At 33.6% G+C, this 24,702-nt stretch overlaps 1 protein-coding gene across 1 annotated transcript in view; it reads right to left on the reverse strand.

Annotated features, from left to right (window-relative positions):
* LOC148956705 (CDK5RAP1-like protein) overlaps nt 1-21,496 on the reverse strand; it is a 76,830-nt gene extending 55,334 nt beyond the window's left edge. Inside the window, exons 1-5 of the mRNA XM_089096115.1 lie at nt 21,225-21,496; nt 13,146-13,240; nt 11,755-11,902; nt 5,882-6,098; nt 2,068-2,235 (exon numbers count right to left, since the gene is read on the reverse strand). Of these exons, the coding sequence (XP_088952241.1) occupies nt 2,068-2,235; nt 5,882-6,098; nt 11,755-11,902; nt 13,146-13,240; nt 21,225-21,495 (899 nt within the window). The 5' untranslated portion in view covers nt 21,496. The remainder of the gene's footprint in view (nt 1-2,067; nt 2,236-5,881; nt 6,099-11,754; nt 11,903-13,145; nt 13,241-21,224) is intronic.
* Nucleotides 21,497-24,702: the final 3,206 nt, after the last annotated feature.

The raw sequence follows: 24,702 nt of genomic DNA on the forward strand, positions 1-24,702 counted from the left end.
GATAACACTATACAGCTTACTTTTATAAGACAAGAACAGTTAGATGATTGTATTTACGAGCTTCAGCACTTAAAAGTAGCTAAGGATATGTTCCCGAGTCAAATGCTTAGGAGCAATCCTGACGAGCCGTAATAACTATCCTACTAATTCTACGTCTACCAAAACATTTGCAGCCATTTTAGAGACTTGGTCTCGACTAAATTCTATCAAAACCAGATACTTATCAGGAGTTGAGCACGCTTGATTAATATTTTGAATTACCGACAATCTATCAATTTACACAGCATACAATGATCGGTCCCTTTTTAGATACAGGGGTGACGACACTGGGACTTTTGTTCTCTGGGTCTTTCTGACAATCTTGTTTCAGTTTTTCTTTTTCTATCATCTTCTGATTTCATCTTTAAAGAATTGAAGGTTTAGTTGAGTAAACAATACGTTCCCTTCCCCTATTGTAGCATCTGAACAGAGTGTGCTGTTTTTTTTCTCTGAATTGCAATTTTTCTTAATTTTGTTCGTCAGGTCTTTCTGACGAAATAGTTTCAGTTTTTCAGTTCAGCCTTCTGGATATGAAACTAAAATATTTTGACTTTAATTATATATATATATATATATATATATATATATATATATATATATATATATATATATATATATGTACTATATAAGGACCAAAGGTCATATCATAATGACTAGAAGGTCATATCAGAAGTCGTATGACCCTGCGGTCATATTACCACAGGGTTATATTCCATAATTTTTGTTGTTGTTTTTATCTAAATTTTTCCAAATTCACTGGCTTTGTGATAGAAATTAGAGGTACTAGACCGAAAACTTCCGTCGAATCGTTTTCTAATTCAAGGTGAAATTTTTTTTTCAGCTTGAAAAAAAAAACAATCAAAAACTTTCTTTATTTTCATCTTCGCTGGGTTTATCATCTTAGTTGGCAAATAATTGAATTATTTTCTGAGAAAATCATCCTCGGAGGGAGTCGAGCCCTTAGCCTCGTACATAATATGCTTAAAATTATCTCGTTTTGCTTAAAATATCAAATGCATCAAATTTATTTCATTCTTTTGACATTGTCAGACATTTTAAAGCGGGGAAAGGGGTGAAAGGGGAAGGCAAATGTTCATAACGTTTTTTTTGTTTTTTTTTCAGGAACGCGCCGTCTCTTTTATTGAATGATACAGCATTTCGTAAGTTCACTATAGTCCTCTCAATGAGTAGGAGAAAACACAGATTCCCTCCATATAGGAACTTACTTTCTCAATGGGTGGCCTGTACGGTGTTCCTCATCAACTAAATCTTTTCTGTAAACTGTATTTGTATTCACAATATCGCTTAATTAGTAAATAAACACAAGGGTGATAATCTGGCTTCCTAGCTTTACCACACTACTAAATATTCATTAAATATTCCGTGGGCCTAGTCCACAGATAAAAATTGTCTGAAACATCAGCTTTAACTGGTGTCTCACGACCCAAATACATACCAAATATCAGCTCTACTCCAGCACAGTTTTCCCCCTTGCAAAGTTGGAAACGTTCTCTATTTCATTGTTAAAACTATACTATTTCAAATATGAAAATGCAAAACCAATAATCAAAGACTATATAGTTTCGATAAGGTAGTCAGAGGGCATCAACAATTTTTTGGAGAAGAGGGGGGGGGGGGATGAAAAGGCATTCTAAGGGTAATCATAAAATATATATATATATATATATATATATATATATATATATATATATATATATATATATATATATATATATATATATATATATATATATATATATATATATATATATATATATATATATATATATATATATATATATATATATATATATATATATATATATATATATATATATATATATATATATATATATATATATATATATATATATATATATATATATATATATATATATATATATATATATATATATATATATATATATATATATATATATTATTCTATATGTAATTGTTATGTTCAATAACAGCTGTCCCCCCTCTCGGTACCCTTGAGCATTTATGATTTAAAGAAAAATATCTTACCTGTAACTATTCACATTTTGGCCAAGTAAGGTGATTTCTTTGATACCTTCATCAGCAAGATATCTAACTTCATTTATAATTGAATCTGCCGGACGAGATCGTTCTCTGCCCCGAGTAAATGGGACAATACAGTAAGAACACATATTATCACAACCTCTCATGATTGATCTGAAAAATTATGTCATAAAATTGCCTATTTAACAATCTTTATATTTTCACTTGTCTGTCAAACACTAATAGAATGCAATTTTCGCTAACGGTGGTATCGACCGTACTATAGATTCAAATCATCGTTTAGCTCAGCTTCCTCTGTTTTGAGAAAGCAAGACAGAAAAGAAAAATATGGAACATATTTAAGGGAGGGGGAGTGATACCTGTTTAAATGCAAGGTTTCAACTTAACAATTTTAATTCTATTTAGAACCTACTCTCCGGAATACTATCAGTAAAATTTCCAACTGAAGACAGATGGAAGTCATCCAGCTTGATGACCAGGATCTGGGTCTGAAACCAAGCTAGGTAGCCTACAAGATATTCTGGTATCCAGATACCTATCTTCATTGTTCTAAGCATGAGGAATGAGCTAAACCAATCTTGACAGTAATCTGATTCAGGCTCAAGATCACTTATTTTGCTTATCCTCCTAAATAGGTAGATAAGTTAGAATAGACAAACGTTGCCTTTTTAATTTTTATTGTAGGCTACAAAAAACCATCGTCTTTCAAGAATAATACTTTTCATTGACGGTTATAAATAAATAAATAATTTTTTTGCATATCCCTTTTCCGCCGAAAATATGGAAACTGTACGACCTGTAATATGTTTAAAACCAGTTCGACACTTTTAATGCCATTTTTAGAATTTCACTCCCATCTACCCCCAAGAAATGAATGTAATCGAGACAGTTCCTTATCTAGGTTTCTTATCTAGACAGTTCCAGCTTTTACGGCATGTGCACCATCTTTGTTAGGATCCGTGAGGGTCAAATAACTGATCCTTCGATCGAGCCAAATAACCAATCCTTTGAGCATGAGAACACAGCTTCTGCTCAATGGTGTGCAATTAATTTTGCACAAGACATTGGACACAAAAGTTAAACTTTTATTTATTTTTGTTCTATTTAAATAGGGAATAGCCTACTTGAAGAACTATGTGCAACATTTGGGAAAGTATTGGTTTATTTGTGCAAATTCTCAACTTTAAAAGCGATTTGAGGAGGGTCTGAATGTTATTTGAGGGTCTTAGTTGGCAAATTAGGGCGAGTCAATTTTCTGGGTTTAACTCACATACGGTTTAACCAACTACATTTTCCCTCCCTCCAATATTCCCTTTGCCAAATATTTGTCTACTTTCATTATAAAATCATTTTGTTTCTTCAGATTAAAGCGTAAAATTCAAACTTACTTTTATTTTTTAAAACATAGTCACTTTAGGCTTATACACATTGTGTAGACAAGGAACACAGAAATCCTAACTTTAGAGTACGAAATAATTCTGAATAGATCATTTTGGTTGTATCTATGATTCTTAAGAATATGGAAGAAGAGTTTCTAAATAAAGGATGAACAATTATAAAAATAACTAAAAAATGTTTATTCTATTTTGTTAAGGTCCTGTCGATCTCAATTCAATAAAAAATACGTTAAAAAAAAAAAAAACAATGATAGGGAAATGGTCCATGTAAATGAACTATTTGCTTAGTTTATTTAGCGACGTCACTGAGCAGCAATAATTTTTCAAGGTTTGTATATAAAAAAAAAAAAAAAAAAAAAAAAAAAAAAAAAAAATCAATTTACCTCAAAGGATACATATTCATAAAAGAAACGATACATAAAATCACAAATCTATTTCCTCCTGAGGTGAAAACTTGAACCCATAACCTAACAAACCATCTTCTTTTTTTATTCAGTACGGGGCGAAATTCACTCTTAAGTAGATTGTCATTTAAGTAGATAAACGCAAAGTAGATATCTTAAGTAGATAAACGCAAAATCTAACAATGTTGGTGAATTTTTTGAATATATTAATGTCACTTTTTCCAAACAGTAAAGTGTTGGACTTTAAAATTTCGCTGAAAATGCCCGACACAAAAATATTATACTACAACGGGCATAACAAAAATAATATAATCCCAAATGTAGTTGAATTATTCAGTTCACCAGATAGATATTATATCTCAAATATAGTAAAGCCACTTTTTCCAAACAGTAAAGCGTTAAAATTTAAACTTCGTAGGAAATTAGCTAAATGTAAAACGATTATGTTACAACAGGTATAACAAATATACTATAACCCCAAACACGGTTGAACTGCTTAGTTCACCAGATGAATTTTCAAATTTAGTCGAAGTACTCATTGTAGAGGTGATGCATAGACAGCTACATTACATATATTAAATATTTTAGATATAGTTTTTGTAGGGGTTAAAAGCTCCGTTTGAATTCAGTCCACTAGAACAATAAATCCAACTTCAGATATAACATTTAGAGTTTCTTTGTTTCTACTTTCTTGATGACAGGGGCTCTTACCTTTGTGAGAGAGATGAGACTGCAACACAAATTTCTATCAGTCAAGAGAACTTCTAGAAGTCGTCAGATTTCATCCCCATTTATTCAGAAGTGAAAGTTAATGTCATAGTTATACCATTTTTACGGTTGCTCCAGTAGGATAACCTAGTAAAGAACGGAACACCGTATGGAAAACACAAATTTTAAAAACGATTTTTGAAAAAAACAATCTAGATATATTCTACATTTATAAGCGATAAGAAATAGCAGGGGGAGGGTTTCTTTGAGGGCAATATCAATAAAGGCTCGTCAATCAAAAATTGACGTCAAATTCCAACCTAACACGGTGCGAAGTGAAAAACTTGCTTATAGTTCCGTATTTTTACGATTTGCACCCGAGTCGACCTCTACGGTAGGGGAGAGACATGCCAAAATGCCTCTTTATCAGCTATATAGCTTCACAGACAGGAAGAAAATATTCAACAGAATCCAGTCAGCAGCTAGTCTCTGGTGTCCATGCTTGTTTTTATCTCTGTTACGGAGGGGCTACATTCTTGCCATCTGCATACACAAGAAGAGTCTATAGAATATCAGTTAAATTTGACGGTTATTAGCAGCTAGAAAATTTTGTCACGCCTTTACGGCTCGAGTCCAATCCTGATAGACAATATTGTTTCTGTTGCTCTGCAAATTTAATTCATGGGTTACAGTTGCTGCAACACTTTACGGGTCCGGGGCATCAGAGGTTTAGTATAGTTATCTTCTAACGCCATTAGTCATTGTTAGGATAACGACAGAATAAATGGTTAATGTTTTACCAGAGTTTGAATATATTGCAGAGAACATCTTCACAATAACACAGAAGAAAATCGAATGAAAAGTAAAACGATAAAATAGAAAGATATAAACTAAAGAAGCAAAAGAGCAAAGGACAAGTTAACATTCAATATTGACTCAGAAGAGGCAGTAATCAAAATAACTGATTTGCCTTTAGAGCTGGTCAGCTTTTGACTGTATAAGAACAGGTTTCCTTACGTAAACCTTGTTAGAGACACTTTCTTGACGTGTACTGAGTCTCAATTTAATACAGTCTATTAGATCAGACCAGTGTTGAGCACAGGCGAAAAACAACTGGTTGCCGGCTGAGCACGGCTAGCAACAAGGAAGGTCAAATTATTGCAAGTTAAAGCACTTCACGCAACTGATGTTTCACATATAAAAAATATTCTTTGACCACAAAATCACATAGTAATAATATATATGCTACTTACGTGAATTAACGCTAAAAGAAAGAATAAGGAAACCTACATAAAGGCTGAAGGAGATTCTGGATTTACCCTGACAGGTATTATGTCGGCATAAGTTTCTTCTAGGCTAAGTATAACATTTACAGCTGATTGGTGAGGATTATCAGTGACATCAGTCAAAAGACGTGGTAAATCCCGATAGGAATCCGGACCAGCAACTACATCAATGCTTCGTTCCTTCTCTATTAGTTTTTCCTTCAGCCTTTCAGCCATACACCCTGAAAAAGACACATTACCTTAAAAAGGTACTTTACAAAACACTAACAATATGCTAAATGGCAATGAAATTATTTAGTAATATGAAAGCTGTAATTGGTGAGTAATATATTTGTGATTAATGACTCTAAGCATTTTTTTAAGCTTTTTTGAAAGATTTGTGTTTTGTCCACACTGGGAAGTATATTATTTATGCCAAGAGCTCTTTTTTTAAATAGCAATCAAGCAATCAACAGTGAGGTAGGGGTTTTGAGTTGTCTAGTGCAAGCAAAATACAGACGTTCTTCTAAAATAATACTCCATTCCTTCACGCAAAGTTCATAGAGCTCAATACTTTTTTATCGTAGGCAGCGCCCTAGCGTTGCCTAAGTAAAGAACGATGTGGGCAAAATGTGTTTTTTTTTGTTTTTTTTTCTCCACCCGGGCACTTCGTATCGAAGGAGTTGTCGTATAAACTTCGAAAAGGGCTCATTGGATTGGAAATTGGAGTGGCTTGTTCCCTCTTTAATAGTCGAAAGGGATTGTAGGGCAACTAGCCCCCCCCCCCCACGCCCATCATTTCCTCAACACATTCAATAAAAATTTTTAAATAGTCATTTTGTTAAGCGTAGTTGATTTCCAAATAGAAAACATGTTGTTGAGGAAGACACTCCATCACACCCGTCAAGCCAAGGGTTTTAAGTTATGCCCAGAGGGCATATAAGAACGATGTTGGCACAATGTACTATTTATCTTTTTTTTTTTCCTTTAGAGCAGAGCACTTTATGTGGAAGGGATCGTCGTAGAAACTTCAAAAGTGGCTCATTCGCTTGGAAATTGAGAGTTCTAGTGCCCATTTTAATAGTCGAAAGTGATTGGAGGGCAACTAGCCCCCCCCACGCCCATCATTCCCCCAAAGACATCCAATCAAAATTTTGAGATAGCGATTTTGTTCAGCGTAGTTGATTTCCGGAAAGAAATTATGTCTTTGAGAAAGAGACTCCCTCACAACCCTTAGGCCAAGCGTTTTAAATTGGGCCCAGGAGGTATATAAAGTTTTTATATAAGGCGTTGTTGTATAAACTTCAAAACATGCTCATTTTATTGGAAATTCAAAGGGCTAGTGCCCTTTTTAATAGTCGAAAGTGATTGGAGGGCAACAAGCCCCCCCACGCCTATCATTTCCCCAAACACATCTAATCAAAATTTTGAAATAGCCATTTTGTTCAGCGTAGTTGATTTCCAGATTTAAATATGTTTTTGAGGAGGACATTCCCCCACAGCCCTCAGGGCAAGGGTTTTAAGTTATGCCCTGGGGGCATATAAGTTTTTCAAAGAAGGCGTTGTTGTAGAAACTTCAAAAAAAGCTCATTTGATTGGAAATTCAAAGGGCTAGTGCACTTTGTAATAGTCGAAAGGGAATGGAGGGCAAATAGCCCCTCCCCCCATCATTCCCCCAAACAAATCCAATAAAAAATTTGAGATAGCCATTTTGTTCAGCGTAGTTGATTTCCAGAGAGAAAATATATTTTTGAGGAGGACACTCCCCCACAACCCTCAGGGCAAGAATTATATGTTATGCCCTGGGGCATATAAGGTTTTTATTGAAATCTTTGTTGTAGAAACTTGAAAAAGGGCTCATTCGATTTGAAATTCAAAGGGATAGTACCCTTTTTAATAGTCAAAGTGATTTGAGGGCAACTAACCCCCCTCTCACGCCCACCTTTTCCCCAAACACATCCAATCAATATTTTAGATAGCAATTTTATTCAATGTAGTTGAAAGTTGGAAATTAGGTCTATAAGAATAGAAACCCCTCCCCCCCCACAGCCCTCAGGGCAAAGGTTGTATGCTATGTCCTGGGGTCATATAAGGTTCTTATTGAAAGTGTAGAAACTTCAAAAGGGCTCCTTCAACTGGAAATTGAAAGGGCTAGTGCCTTTTTAATAGTTGACAGTGATTGGAGAGCGACTAACTCCCCTCTCACGCCCACCATTTTCCCAAACACATCCAATCAAAATTTTAAGATCCATTTTGTTCAACGTAGTTGAAAGTTCTTGAAATTAGGTCTTTTAGGATGATAACCCCCTTAGTTCAAGGGTTTTAAGTTAAGGATTGGGGGCATATACAATTTGTATAGAAAGTTGCTGTATGAATTTCCAATAGAGCTCATTTGTTTGAAAGTGAAAACGGCCCTTTTTAATAGTCAAAAGTGAGTGGAGAGTGATTAACCCCCCTCTTACATCCATTGTTTGCCCAAAAACATTTAATCAAAGTTCAGATAAAGCCATTTTGTTCAGCGTAGTTGAAAGTTCTAGAAATTATGTATTTAAGGATGAGAATCCCCCAGAGCCCCAAGGGTAAAGGTTTTAAGTTCTGTCCTGGGGGCATATAAGGTTTTTGTAGATAGAGTTGTCGTAAAACTTCAAAAGGGGCTTTTTAAATTCGCCATTGAATAAGATGTTGTCTTTTGTAATATTTAAAGGGGTTTGGAGAGTATTCAGCCCCCCCCTGATGTCCAGCTTCCCTTAACACACATCCAACCAAATTTTTAATATCGCCATTTTGTTCAACGTAGTAGAAAATTCTGGAGAATAGGCCTTTGAGACGGACAGCCCCCCCCCCAGAACTCAGGGCAAGGGTTGTAAGTTATGCCCTGGCAGCATATAAGATTTTTATTGAAAGTTTTATCGTAGAAACTTCAAAAGGGCTCATTGGATTTGAAATTGAAACGTTAAGGGCCATTTTTAATAGTTGAAAGTGATTGTAAAGCGACTACCACCCTCTCACACCCACCATTTCCCCAAACACATCCAATCAAAATTTTGAGATGGCCATTTTGTTTAACGTAGTTGAAAGTTCTGGAAATTCGGTCTTAGAGGATGACAACCACCCTAAGAGACCTTAGAGTAAGGATTGTAATTTATGGCCTGGTGGCATATAATGTGTTTATAAAAGCGTTGTCGTTTCCAAAAGGGCTTATTCGATTGTAAATCCAAAGGCCTAGTGCCCTTTTTAATAGTCGAAAGTGATTGGAAGGCTTGACATTTTAATAGTAAAGATCGAAGTGGGTATAATGTATTATTTTTTGTTGTTGTTTAGACCAGGGTTCTTATCGAAGGAGTTGTCGTGGGAACTTCAAAAAGGGCTCATTTGATTGAAAATAGAAAGGGCTGATGCCCTTTTTAATAGTCGAAAGAGATTTGAGGGCAACTAATCTCCCTTCCACTCCCACCCTCCCATTTCTGCTCTTAAAATTTAACCAAATCAAAATAGCATATGTGTATCCAAGCTATCAAAGAAAGTAAACAGATTTTTTTGCAAATGGTATCAAGTTTTTCATTTCAGGTCAACTAGAGGAGGTATGAAACTAAATTAAACAGCACTATTTGTGTCCAGATTTTTGAAAGGGTATATGTTGTTACAAATTGCTGAAAATTTTTCTCCAGCCTACAAATAACGGGCCAAACTATAAATTATTAAAAAACGAAAAGATTTAAAGTATTATTTTCTTTTTCCCTGAAAAGACTTTTAGTATAAAACGAACAAAATTAATTTAAAAAACTTTTTCCACAAAATAAGTTTTTCAAAGAAAAGTAAAGAACTCTATTAAACAAAAAATAAGCATAAATAAAATCAAATAATCTACCAAGCGTGAAACTACCACATATCAGCATCGATAAATAAATGAAACCCAAAACGAACAGAAATTAAAATAATTAACCGAGGCAAGCTCTAAACGAGCAGATATTAACATAAGTTGGGCTCAAAACCCATATGCCTTCCCAAGGCCAGAACAAAATTTGCATTGTACTCAAAAAATACAAATGAATGTGCATTGTCAGTTTAATATACATATAGACCTACTGATATTTAGTAATCAAAATGTTAACATTATTTGATTTATTAAGGTTATAAAAGTAAAAACATTTATATTTTGATTTTTAACTAGGGAACTGAAGTGTTTGAAAGCTGTTGAATATAGGGAGATATTTATAAGTTTGTTAGTTGGTATTTTATTTTGATATGTGATATTGTTTTATTTGTGGGGATAAGGGTTGTCTAGGGTTTCTTATTTGTTTTCATTTGTAGTTTTGGCCCATGAGGCTCCTGTGATAAACGAATGCATTGATGCATCTATATCGTTGTATTGTTTTGCAAGTATGGTTATTTGTTATAAACGCCATTTGTTTGAATGTGCGTATTCTTTGATTGGAATAGCTTAGATTAGAGCAGGGATGCAACTAAGTGGGGAGGAACCCCATCCCCAAAGTTCCACAGTGTAGGCGTGCAGCGCTGATATCTTGGAATTTAGCTTATATTTTTAGTTTAATCTAGCTTATGTGTCCCCATTTGTTGGCACACTTGACGATTTTTTCGGCACATTCTTTATATACCCCCCTCCAAACTCAAAACTCTAGCTACATCCCGGATTATAGTAAGGGTTTTTAACAATAAACCCCATGTTCTATTGGTCTTAATGTATCTAACTATAGCTAATGTAGTTATCTTGAAGACTTTAGCTTTTTACCTTGGGCGGGGGGGGGGGGGGCTTTTTATAGTTCTGCGAACCGTAATTATATTGCTCACATGGGCACCCTTAAGAGGGGGGGGTGCCCCCCCCCTCTGGCTGAATGATGTTGCCCTACTTTTATATTTTTGTTCTGAGATTTCTATTATATAGCATTAAAAGTGCCAATTAGATGAGGTTTGCCCCCCTCCCTGGAATTCAGCTTATGGGCGCCCATGATTGCTCAGTATTCTTATTATTTACTTTCTAAGGCTAAGATTAATGCAGCGTAGGCGGATGTGGGATTTAATTTTGAGTGGAAAGATTTGTATTAAATAATTTTTCCTTTCCTACTCTGTGCAACAATAAAGTAAACTTTCATAATCATTCTTTTGTTGAATTAATTTAAAAAACTTTTCCCAAAAACCATGCTGTTTAATAGAATTTCATTAAACCTAGCACCTCCATTATATATGCAAACTCAACTCCTTCAATACTTTGCAAACACCAATAAGGGATGGAGTAGACCTTCATCACTATTCTCACAAATGATTATAAGTTTCTTGTGCATTTTTTCAATGATATTCCTTGGAAATTATTGAAGATTAAATCTTGAACTTTAATATTGAATTCAGTAAATACTGAAAAGTTCAATAATTTATCCGATGGCAGTCTCATAATTTGCTACTTGTCAGAATGGGTGCCTTTGAAAAACTGCAAATCAGAGTTCAGCATTTGAACACATCTGGAAGAATGAAACAGCGGAAATGAGTTATTTTAAAACTTGAAAGTAAAATAACAGTACAAACCTAGAACGCCAATAGATATGCGACGATCATTTTTAGCAGCTTTCTTTTTCTTCGGGTGCCGGAGGTGCTCTAATCGATTCCAAATATTTTAAAACTTGAAAGTAAAATAACAGCACAAACCTAGAACGCCAATAGATATGCGACGATCATTTTTAGCAGCTTTCCTTTTCTTCAGGTGCCGGAGGTGCTCTAATCGATTCCAAATATTTTAAAACTTGAAAGTAAAATAACAGCACAAACCTAGAACGCCAATAGATATGCGACGATCATTTTTAGCAGCTTTCCTTTTTTTAAGGTGCCGGAGGTGCTCTAATCGATTCCAAATATTTTAAAACTTGAAAGTAAAATAACAGCACAAACCTAGAACGCCAATAGATATGCGACGATCATTTTTAGCAGCTTTCCTTTTCTTCAGGTGCCGGAGGTGCTCTAATCGATTCCAAATTTTTTGCTCAGCTCCTTCACGAATAGCACAGGTCATTAATAAAATTACATCAGCTTCATCTGCCTATAAAAAAAAAAGACCCTTAAGCTGAGAACCTGAATTGAATTTCACATAAAAATGTGGCAAATTTTGTATGGGTGTATCTACGTTCAAAAGCATACAATGTGTATCATCAATTACTCATATTTTACATGGATTCCTAGCATTATTTATAATGGGCTCTCCCAGAAATTTTAGATTTTATACTTCGGACTTTTAATTCAGATCTTAATTAAAGCTTGAGAAAGTTGTTGGTTTAATTTTTAAAAATAACACAAAAAAGAAGAAGTTTCGCCGGTTTTTTGAACTGATTTCGACTGAGTTGATTTAATGTGCCAACAAAAAGCAGTTTTTGTTGGAGCATGGTAATGGTTATGGTAATAACAGCTTTAAAATGAAGTTCAAAAAGGTTAAAAAAATATTGGTACTCCAATAAGTTGTCAGTAATAGCTGAAAAGATAGGGTAAAATAGAAAAATTGGTTCTGCAATAAGTTATCAGTAATAGTACCAGTATAGCTTCACCAAGAGGGAGGGAGAATCTCCCTGAAATTTGCTCCTCAAGGAGAAACTTCAATTGTTGGATATAAAAATGCACTATGTTTCTATTTACGCATTGATCAACTTTTGGGGTCGATCATTTCAACTTTTTACACCAAGAATTTCTCTTACCATAGCAAAAGAATCAAGAATTACTATGTGGATTAAATGTCCGTGGCAGCTTTTAATTTTAACTCAATAGGCTGTGATCCATTAAAAACTCTCCCATATATTTAAGCTTTCATATTTTTGAATTTGAATTCGGACCCAAATTTAAGTTGGAGAAAGCTATTGGTTTGATTTAGAAATGACACAAAACAGAATAAGTTTTACCAATGTTTTCCATTTTTTCAATCGAGCTCATCCAATGTAGAAACACGGAACACTTTTAAAGGATGTTCCAACCTTTTACATCAGGAATCTTGATTAGTATTGCAAGTGAAACCACGAATTTCATGATGTATAGAATGCATGTGGTAACTCTTAATTTTACCTTAGCGAATTTTGACTCAAGTCACCATTATAGACGTAAAACAAGTATACATTTTTCATTTGTTACAAACACAAAGCTAGCTAGCAGCTTTTTTCTATTTTGTGTAATGCACTAGTATATAATGTCATTTACAAAGTTCAGAACAATTAAAATATATAATATGGGACGGAATGGCCCCTTAGATTCACAATACAATGAAATAAAAAAAAGAAAAAAAAAGGAGAAAAAACAGTTACCTTATTTGTCTTCTGATAGCCATTGGAAATCAAAACTGACCAAACAATTTCTACATCATTTACATTCATTTGACACCCGTATACATCCATATATACTAAAAAGAGGAGACAAAAAGTAAGAATAACACTTCCAAACGAATTCTGCTCCTTTTTTTGCAAACATGTCATGTTTAGGACTTTGGGAAACAATCTGTGTAATAAAATATCATAAAGAAGCTTGATTCAAGCGGCATTATGATTATCTTCTCATCTCCAAAAAAACAATTAATAAAAAAAAATAAAACAAAAAAAAACACAAAAGTGCTACATTTTCTGTGAATTTCTTTGACACGCTTTCTTAAATGCCCCTAGAAAACAAGTATATCTCCATGACCCTTGCAAATGTTGATACATCTGATATTTGTTTTAGTTAGTGATATATCTAGTGGTATAATCTCTCATGGCAATTTTACTTCAAATACATAAACAATTCACAGACCCTTATCCTGTTTACAACACTTTATGTCAAGAAAGACAAAATACATATATTAACAGAAAAAATAAGCACGGAAAGGCTTTCTTTCCCATCAATTTTGATTAAATTCCCATCAATTTTAAACAAGGGGAAATTATAACATAGATGAGGTGGATTTCCTCCCCCCTTAACAAACTGATCTTTACATTAAAGTTGTATTACAGTAAAAAAATACTTCTTTTTCCATATGCATAGCCCTTATGCTTAAGTAGTTGTTCTAAAAATAAAATGGGAAAAAAGTCAAATTTTAGTGTAAAGAGCAGGATTGAAAGGGGAATACCACCTCATATCCAGAACAATTTTGGTTTGATTTAAGTTTTAATATTGCTCTATACTTTCATTTGAAAAAAAGGATTTTTTTTATATCTAATTTCTGTCAAACTTTTTACAGCATACTCAAGGTTACACAAAAAGAAAGGTTACTAAAACTAAAAGAAATCCTAATTTAACTTTTGCATAGCAATGGCTTTTAAGAAAAGAGCTCATTTAGAGCATTTTCTTTATGAAATAAAGTATAAATTATCCAAATTAAAATATCATCTCCTAAATATAAGAATATACATGTATATTATATATATATATATATATATATATATATATATATATATATATATATATATATATATATATATATATATATATATATATATACATATATATGTATATATATATATATATATACATATACATATATATATATATATATATATATATATATATATATATATATATATATATATATATATATATATATATAATATTTACTTCACAAGATAAAAAGGAGGAATTTTGTATTTTAGAATAGGTACCTTTAGACCCCTTATAATTAATTTCATGGCATAGAGTTTCCAGAGTTTTCATCAAGATGCCATTTGTTTTAGGAATTGTTTAATTCCTGCTTTTACACTTATGCAAATTTTCATTCGCTAATAGCTTTCAATGAGTAACTTGTTGTAGCCAAAGCTTTTCAGAGTTTTTGTTTCTATTAACAAGGGATGCTCTTTGCTTGCAGTTTGTTAATATGAGCTGTTAGAACCAAGGCTCTTCTATATATGAAGGAGTGCTACTACTCCCTCTTCTCATTTTCTTTGCATTCAAATTTAATGTTTGGAAAACAATGCTTCAAGAATGACTTTCATCCATGGAAAAAATGGATCTCTTGAATATAGATTAGGAGGGTAAGGGTAGGAATATCCAAAATTATCTATAGAGGGTTTTAGAGGGTTAGGAGGTTTTAGAGGGGAATCTTCCAAATAAATCTGTTTTATGCAGCTGCTCCCCATGAATACCAAAAAGGGAAAAAGAAGGCATTAAACACTAAACATAAATACAAAACGCGAAATAGTATAATTTGAACTTGCTGAAAACACAACTCCTGGTAGTGCATGCCACCTGCCCCAAAAACATTTTTCTGATATCCCCTCACTTTTACACCTCTGTGATGGTAGGCATATGAATTTAATCTCTTATGCAACACAAAAAAGATTGTCCCTGTGGGAGCAGCACTATCAAGCCCCTTAACACCAATAATAAAGACCAAAAATGTTCCTGGGAATCATGAGGGATTCAACATAAATTTCTACCCACTATCACTGCATATAATTTTGTCAAATATCAAGCAAATCAATATAGTCAAATGAAACTTTATAAGAAAAAAATGTCAGAAACTTTTTACAGCAACAACAAGGAAGCTATCCCCATACAGCACCCTTATTCATGCTTGGTCTAAATGAATAGATATGAGATTAATTTCTACATCCCCTCACCCCTTTCTATATTTACCAAAAGGTTCATAAAGAGATTTGGGTATTAAAATGAAATCCATGAAGCATCTGGCATCCCCTCCCCTCACCAACAGAATGGCAATCACCCCTCCTTCATAACACCTGATGCACAATTACACATCAATGAGAAATGATGGGTAACTTTTTGATAGGTAGCTTTAAGCTTAGTGAATTTTATACATTTGGAATAAGGATAAAAAGCTCATTCTTCAATTTTTTTTTTAGTTTTGGATACTAATAGTGACAGTTGCTCCTTACTAAGACTTTGTTACTACATAATGTTTCATCAGGCACCATTTTAAATTTAATGTGGCTCTCTATTTTTGTTTGAAATTTTTTTTTTGGTAAGTTTTTATTATTAATATTGTAAAAAGGCAGGAGATTTTGAGCAATTGTAATTGCACTGTTCAAGGAGAAAAAAAAACTTTTGTTTGCCTAGTCAATTTGTGAATTGGTACCCCAAGCTATACAAAGGAAAAACAAAATTACCTTACTGAAATAAATATATTTTTAGTAGAATATATTGCTAAAATCTCCTTCAAAGTTTAATTGACCTGTTTGGTCAGCCTGCAAAGTTTAACTAACCTTCAAGGCAGCCAATTAATCAAAGAATGGCAAAAATGAAATACAAAACTAGCTCAGGCCAGAACCTTTAAGAACAATAATGACATTACTGATCTTTGCTAACCCTTGTCTAATTGTCAAACTTTATTTTGACAGTTTTTTGGTCTCTAATTTCAGTTACCAAATAATTTAAGAAAAATATGTTAAGGCTGCTGGAAGGGGGAAGCAAATTTAAAAAATTTGTGACCTATCTAGATTATTTTATCACACCAAAAATGTTACATGTTAATATGCCAATTTTTCAGATAAAACTATTATTCCATTTCCAAGAAATATATATATATATATATATATATATATATATATATATATATATATATATATATATATATATATATATATATATAATTTATGCTGGCAGATCCAACATATTATTTATGCTTGACCTGTCTTTACTGACTCTTCTAAACCTCAACGAGAAGAGAAGGGGTTGGGTAGGAGCTTGGCGATGTCTTTCTATAGCTTTAATTAGGCTATAGGTCCAATTCTGAAACTTTAACTAATTTAGCTAAACAACCTTCTGAGATAAGGTGATATTGAAAGAGCATGTTTAGACTAGACTAGTAGTAACAACAACACAATCCTTATTGTGTATTATGAAACAAACACTATTGTTGTATATTCTGTTACTATGAAAGCATTTTTAAACTTGGATTAGTTTAGTTTGTTAAAGATGATTTCAGTTTTATTAAATTATTATTTACTTTCAGCATGGGTAGCTTCAACAAAGTTTGTACAAAAAATGATCAGCAATGATCATGAACTGCTGAACTGAAAGCTTTTTGTTTTGATCTTATTATGGACATTATTTGTGTTTGTGAAATTTGCCCAAAAAACTCAGTGCACAAGCTGGAGGAATCTCACATTCAAATCCCTAGATTCAACTTGTGTAGCAATTTTGATAACCCTGAATGCCATAGAGGAGTAGCAATATACTGCAGAACTGAAAGCTAAAACTGTGAGTTACCCTCTTATTAATTCCACTAGTAGTTGGGTTGAAAATGTTTGTTTGAAACTCCATGTAGGATCTGAATCATATATGATAGGTGTAATTTACTGAAGTCCATCAGCCCCTGATCAATTTATTTCACATCTATCCATACCTGACCTGGTGTCCAAAATGAGTTCCAATAAGCAATCAACTGTCTTTATGTTTGGAGATTTTAATATGCCTGATGTTGAATGGGTTGAAGGAATAGGATACCCCCCTGAAAGTAGCCCATCCTGTGTCACAACAAATTCCCTTTCTGACAACCTACTGATACAGATTGTAGACCAACCAACTTTCAGGCATCAATAACAACCCTCCTTACTTGATTTAGTTATCACAAATGACCCTGAACAAGTTCTCTCTATTTTTTACCATCCAGCTCTTGGAAGCAGTGACCATGTCTGTATCTTGACTGAGATACAGATAAACAACAAGAAGGAGAACATGATAAAGAAATCTTTTACAGACTATGAGCAGATAAGGCAGGACCTATCCAGGATTAAATGGGAGGATATGGTCAATAGTGGGGACATTGAGAAAAGCTGGGAAACGTTTAAGGTAACAGTCTTAGATGCTGAAAAGAAAAAGGCCCAAGAATATTGGTGTCTACCACCTAAAACACTCCCTTACCTGCCAAAAGAAGTAAAAAGAGCAATGAAGAAAATGAAAAGAGCTTGGGCCAAGCATGTGAAATGTAAAGGTGATAACCACCATGACAGGTTTAAGAAATGTAGAAACAGACTAAGAAATTTGACTCGGAAGGTTATGTGGGACCACAAGGATGCAATTGCAGCTAACTCAAAACAGAACCCAAAGATGTTTTGGTGTCATGTCTCTGCAGCTAACCTGTCTAGACAAGATATCCCAGATCTAATGAGAGAGGATGGTAAAAAAGCTTCAGATACAAAAGAAAAAGCATACCTCCTGAATTCCAGTTAAGGTACCAATTTCTCTGCCCTACCCACAACCAACAAACCACCTCCTCTACCAGAACAACTAATCCCAGAACCAATGGTCATGCCAAATATTTGTAAAGAGGACTTTAAGAAGAGGCTAACAAAGCTGCTGGGCCCCATAACCTACACCCAAGACTGTTAAAAGAAACTGCTGAATACTTTGCCAAACCAATTGCTATGATGTTTGAGATGTCCCTCACTTCTAAAATACTTCCAAATGATGGGAAGCAAGCCAACATCAAGCCAATACACAAGAAAGGGAGAAGGGATCTTGATAGTAATTATCAGCCTACAAGTCTAACATCAGTTGTATGTAAAGTACTTGAGGGCATCATAAACAATGCACTGGTCTCCCACCTTGAGAAAAACCAATTGCTTAGCAAAAGCCAACATGGTTTTTGAAAAGGCCACTCAATTGATACTAATCTAATTGAGTCATATGATTTTGGGACTGGACTCTTAGATACTGGTCAGCTGGTGGATGTCATATTGCTCAATCAAGCCAAAGCCTTTGACAAAGTTCAACACCAACAACTAATTTTGAAATTAAAGGCATATGGAGTGCATGAAGATATAGTACCTTGGATAGAAGCCTTTCTAACTGGCAGGACTCAGAGGGTGTTGGTGCACAACTGCAATGGCAATGCTGTCTATTCTGAACTGCTACCAGTCACAAGTGGAGTGCCACAGGGCCCACATTATTCAGCATGTAAATGAATGACTGACAACAACCCAGAAGAATCCTTTGATGCTATATGCTGATGACTGCAAGCTCCTAGGACTGGCCCAGAACAACATAAATCTGTCAACTATACAAGAAGATCTGGACAGACTATGTAGATGGTCATTGGATTGGTGTTTACAGTTCAATGCCTTAAAATGTAAAGTTCTACATCTTGGATGCAATAATCCAAAACTTGCATATCACATAGGAGATGCCCAGCTTGAGGCAGTTAGTGAGGAGAAGGACCTGGGGGTTATTGTTGACAATGAGCTGAAGTTTCACTGCCACACACGAGCTCAAGTTGCAAAAGCAAACCAAGCCCTTGGCCTCATAAAGCAAATATTTACCACCAGGAAGTTGGGAGTGATTACAAAACTGTACAAAGCCATGGTCCATCCTCACCTGGAATTTGGCATGACCCTAGCCTCTCCCTACTATAAGATGGATGTGAGAGTACTTGAGATTGTCCAAAGAAGAGCAACTAAGCTTATCTCTGCATTGCAAGACAAATCCTACAAGCCATGTCTTGCCTCACTCAAACTCCCTACCTTAGTATACTGTAGGAAAAGACAATATGTAATAGCAACTTGTAAGTTACTAGAAAATGACCCATTAAGTCATGTCTTTTCTGTGTCCCTCTCAACTACCACAGAGGACACACCAAGAAGCTGGAGGCCCCCTGTTGCATCAAGCAAGAGCACCAACAGTTCTTTCCAGTTCATTCTGTCCTGCTCTGGAACAGCCTATCCAAAGCCACTGTCCAATCTAAAACTCTAGATGCCTTCAAGAAAGGAGTTGATCAAGACTGGGTCAATGCTGAATGGATGCTGATGCTGATGGGATGTCAAATCATAAACTTGAAACACCACCAGCAAGATTTCTACAGAAGGCTCAACACCACCTTATCTCACTGGACGTACAATTTAAGGTAATTATTGTAATATAATTGTTAACCATAGGGGGAAAATTGGATTTGTGCAGAAATTTTTAAGAATTTAGTTGAAACTTAGTATGATCTATACAACAGATTTGGGTATTTGTTTAGCCTTGTGATGCATCATAAGGAGACATGTTAAGAAAACAATTCTTACTTTAAAATATGTATAATGATCCTAGTTCTTATATTATCCAACGGGAGAACCTTTATCATCAAGTCTTTCCTCTAAAAATCCTCAAAAGAGAAAAATTTTCCAAATATCACCAGGTTGAGAATTCAATGCTTAAGTCTTTTTAAATTGCCGCTTTAAATTGCTACCTAATAAATTATTTTATAGATAGTATTCATGCCGGTCTTTTTAATATTTTTTTTTAAAAGAGCAGTGGCAAAGGGTGAATAGCAGTGGCGTAAATACAACATATTAATAGCAGTGGCAAAAATCAAAATGTTGTATTTTTGGCAAAAAACCAAAAATACAAAATATGCACAGCATTGAAAAGAAATGAAATAATATAAAAAAAATTATATAAAAAATCCATTGATTTTGAATTGAAGTTATCAGGTTAGGTTACAAAAGATGCACAGAATTTTTTTTTAATGAGTTTTTTTTTTTTAATGAGCACTGGTAAAAATACTGTTTTTTTTTTTTGTTAATGGCATGATTTAAAACAAAATTCACAATTTCTATAATTTCAATTTACCACTACTTTTTCTTTAAACACGTTTTTTGACACATGTGCTAAACACTATCTATTAAACAACTTATTTGGCGGCAGTTTACAGCGGCAATTTCAAAAGACTTGAGCAACATGGTACTTTTAGCATGGGTTTTGGAAACATTTTCTTTTAAGCTTCAAAAAGAAGGATTTTTAGAGGAAAGACTTGATGATAAAGGTTCTCCTGTTGGATAATATAAGAACTAGGATCATTATACATATTTTAAAGTAAGAATTGTTTTCTTAACATGTCTCCTTATGATGCGTCACAAGGGTAAACAAATACCCAGATTTGTATAGACTTTTAGTTTAATCCAACTTTTATTCTAATCTATTTAAAACAATTATATAGGTCTAAGACAGGTTATAGGCCTATAGGCTACCTGCATTAACTTTGGCAATAACAGGATCTTTTGTTTCATCAATGAAAGAAGATCAGTCTTAGTTGATCTTGTATCTAATTACCCCCCCTTAATTTGCAAATATAAAGTTTAAATTATGTATATCTATTCTTGGTAAAATCAAGAAACAGGATAGAGCATAGAGATTATGTAGTTTGGGCTATAGGCCTATACTTGCATGTTGGGGAGAAGGGGGGTTGTGGAGTAAAGCAAAGTGCTTTTGAGAATGATTGGCTATAGGCCTAGGTAGACAAGACTATGTTTTTTTTTGAATTTCTTAAGGTTTTTTGCAAAATTTTGTATTTTCTACTTCTGATCATGAGTAACTGTAAACTAAGATCCTTAATTTAAGTCAATTTGACAATTACCAACCATAGGCTAACCCAACACCAAACATGTAGAAAATTAACATGTCATTTGATAACATATTACCTCTTTTGCCTTTGCCTTGATAATCTTCTTTCTTCAAGTATGCATAACTCAGATCAGATACTAATTCAGCTGGATACTTATTAGTGTTTTTAGACTGAAGAGAATTTTGAAGAAAGTCCTGAAAAGTAGGCCCTTTTTTAGAAGCCTCCTCTTGACTAGACACAGTAATGTTGTTTTTAGGCTGCTTTGTGGAAAACATACTGACTCTATAGCGGCATTGAAGTTTCTGGGATTGTAAATAAAACTTGATGTATTTTTTTAGTGATAGCATGTTATTTAATTTTGAAAACTCCGCTAAAACTGCCAAGTGGAAACAACAGGGCCGTTCTTTTACTCATCCATGTGCTAAGATCTTACATCTTTTGACAAAGAACGCTTGGATATAGCGTTCTTTTGCAAACTTCTTTCATCATTCTGCTCTGATCAGTGGTCTAAGAACAATGATGAGTATATCATCAAAGCTCTCTCATCATGTATCTCAATGTTCTCTCATCATTTTTCTATTTGGTAGAAAGATGGCGTCTTTCACATTTTTTGCTAAGATCAGTGAGCTTTAAGATCTTAGAAAAAAGATGAGTTAAAAGAACGGAAATCTTTGAAGAAAGATGTAAGATCTTAGTGCAAAAGAACGGGCCTATTAACCTTATTTATTCATACAAGTTACAAATTACACGTCTTTCGCGCTTTTGCTACCGTTTGAAGAAAAAACAAGCCAAAGAAGACTTCAGACCAAAAAAATACATTCCTGTATTTACTAGAATAAATATAATGTTCACATTAGACCGTAAAAAAATTATAATTCGTTAATTTGTAAAACTTGGATCCAACATAAGGTCACCTGTTATTCAATGTGACTGGTATTTTTGAAAAATGACTAAGTTTCTCCAAATGACTTTCAACTTATTTCAAATCTAAGCTTCATTGTAATTTTTGGAGCATTTCTTATTTCAATTTCACAGCTGTATATGCTTTTTCTTAAACCGACGGCCAAATCGAGATTTTGAAGAAAGGTGTATTTGTTATTTTGTACATCTAGTCGTTTGTATCATGAAGTAAATAATGTGTTTTGTTGAGCCTCATAAAGTATTCTCTGGGCCTCATAAATAAACTAAACTTTATTTTCCTCATTTAAAAGAGTCAACTGAGTTGATAGTGGACGGAAGAAGACTGGTGTTAGATTTTTTTGATTTGAAGACGTAGGGTTTTAAAATATAACGATTGATGGTTGGCAAAGAATTAAAGTCAAATGAAAGGCATTTTACTATTGCAGAGGATTAAACTTTTTTTATTCCAATTGACATGACTTTTCTTAAATAATATGTAAAAATCCTTTGAAACAATTCTTTCCAAGTTAATAAGTTGAAATTCTTATTTTGCGTAATTTTCTGCAGCAACCACTTTATCGAAAACTTTGGTGTTGTTTTTGAGGCCATGTCACGTCACACGGATACAGTTTTTTTTTTTATAAAACTCACAATAACCATTAAAAACAAATTTTCCTCTTGGGTTAGTTAATTTTTCAGTTAGGTCAAAAAAGCTATGCAATAGCGAATTTAGTTTAAGCTAAATTCACAAAAAAAGAAAAGATGGTTCCCTCCTAGTAAGACTTTTTTCCCTCCCTATATATTTTTATTTTAGTTTATTTTACTATTGCAAAGGATTAAACTTTTTTTATTCCAATTACATGAATTTTCATAAATAATGTGTAAAAATCCTTTGAAACAATTCTTTCCAAGTTAATAAGCTGAAATTCTTATTTTACGTAATTTCTGCAGCAAGCACTTTATCGAGAACTTTAGTGCCGTTTTCGAGGCCATGTCACATCACATGGATACAGTTTTTTTTTGTTTATAAAACTCCTAATAACCATTAAAAACAAATTTGTCTTTTGGGTTAGTTAATTTTTCAGTTTGGTCAAAAAACCTATACAATAGCGAATTTAGCTTAAGCTAAATTCACAAAAAAAGAAAAGATGGTTCCCTCCTAATAAGACTTTTTTCACTCCCAATATGCTTTTATTTTAGTGATTTTTTAGTTTTTTTTTATTTACTTGTGTTTGGTTCACTCTCTGTATATTTTTTTCTGAAAGTTATTTATTTGCTTTTATTTTACGTGTTTATATTTTTTTATCTGGAATTATGTGATAGGTTATAAAGTACAAATATATTATTTACTATAATTATTCTCTTTATGTATAATAATGGTATTATGACAGAGCGTAAATGTATTTTTTTTATTCACGTTTTTCAACACATGCAATTAGCACCCTACAAATAACAATATAAGTGATAGTGACGCCATGCAAGCTATTGATTACGTAAGGCCCAGAAAAGTCAAGTGATATGAACGCATATGACCTTTTAGTCAATGGCGTCTAACCACAAACAGCAACAACATCGCAAGCAGTAGCTGATTAATATATGAGACGGCCGTTGCCTCCCTAAATTCCATGGTATACACGACAAGTTTTTAAAATAATGTAGATATCAAGAACTTTGGAAACTCTGCGTCAAGCGTAAGCGCAAAGAGCAAGTGCTCAAAGTCAAGTGAGATCTTCTATCAAAAATGTCTTTCTAGGATCAAGGGATTAAATTCCTTCACAGTATGGTTTTCAGCTGAAGTTTTTGGTTCCTCTTGACTGAAGTGGAAGAAATGAGATCAATTATAGTTATAATTTTTAATCGGTTGAGCTCAAATCATCAATTATAAACACAGATTTTATTGAAAATATTTCTTAATGAAATTAGCAAGGGACATTAAAAATTTGCCGAAGAAATAATTAACCATCTTAAATACCAAATGGTTGTAGCCCCTTACGTTCCATCGTGTTTAATCAGAACACTCAAAATACTATGGATAGCACGGCCTCAAAACATTATGTGTCAGGCTTTAGTGTAAACAGTGAGAGGACTCCAGGTCAAGTGAGATCCCTCCCCAAGAAACTATTGCAAGGACATGGGGCTTAAATCTTTTCTCAATATTTATGAATTTATGAAAATTTTGAATCTTTAGGAAGGTACTCTAGTCCCCATACAGTATTCCAAAGACCTTTGGCTGGGATCTGAAGACCTTATTACAAATAACTATTAGTAGATGCAAAACTGATTAAATTTAGCGCTACTTTTTTCTGCTGATTGTTACAAAGTTATGAACTTTTAAAGTCACGTGCAAAGATTTCCCATTGTTGTCACACCAAACAGTGAAAAAACAAAAAAAAGAGTAGTGGAAACTAACCTTGTAAATTCGACGATGCTTGCCATGTTTACAGAATTCAACCGTGCACACAAAGCAATCAAATGATCAGGTGAAAGCAATAAGTGGTTTTGTGAATTTCGGATTTGAATGCAGCATGACTAGGTTTATACCTTAGTGTCTGAAGTAGGATAATAAATTTGATATATGCACTTTATATTATAAGAAATCAAGAAATAGAACTGATATATTTGGTATCAGACGAAAATAAAGATTCTACTGATTT

Source organism: Artemia sp. Qi Xiang Cuo, chromosome 1 (genome assembly GCF_049724085.1).
Source record: "Artemia sp. Qi Xiang Cuo chromosome 1, ASM4972408v1, whole genome shotgun sequence".
NCBI lineage: Eukaryota > Metazoa > Arthropoda > Branchiopoda > Anostraca > Artemiidae > Artemia > Artemia sp. Qi Xiang Cuo.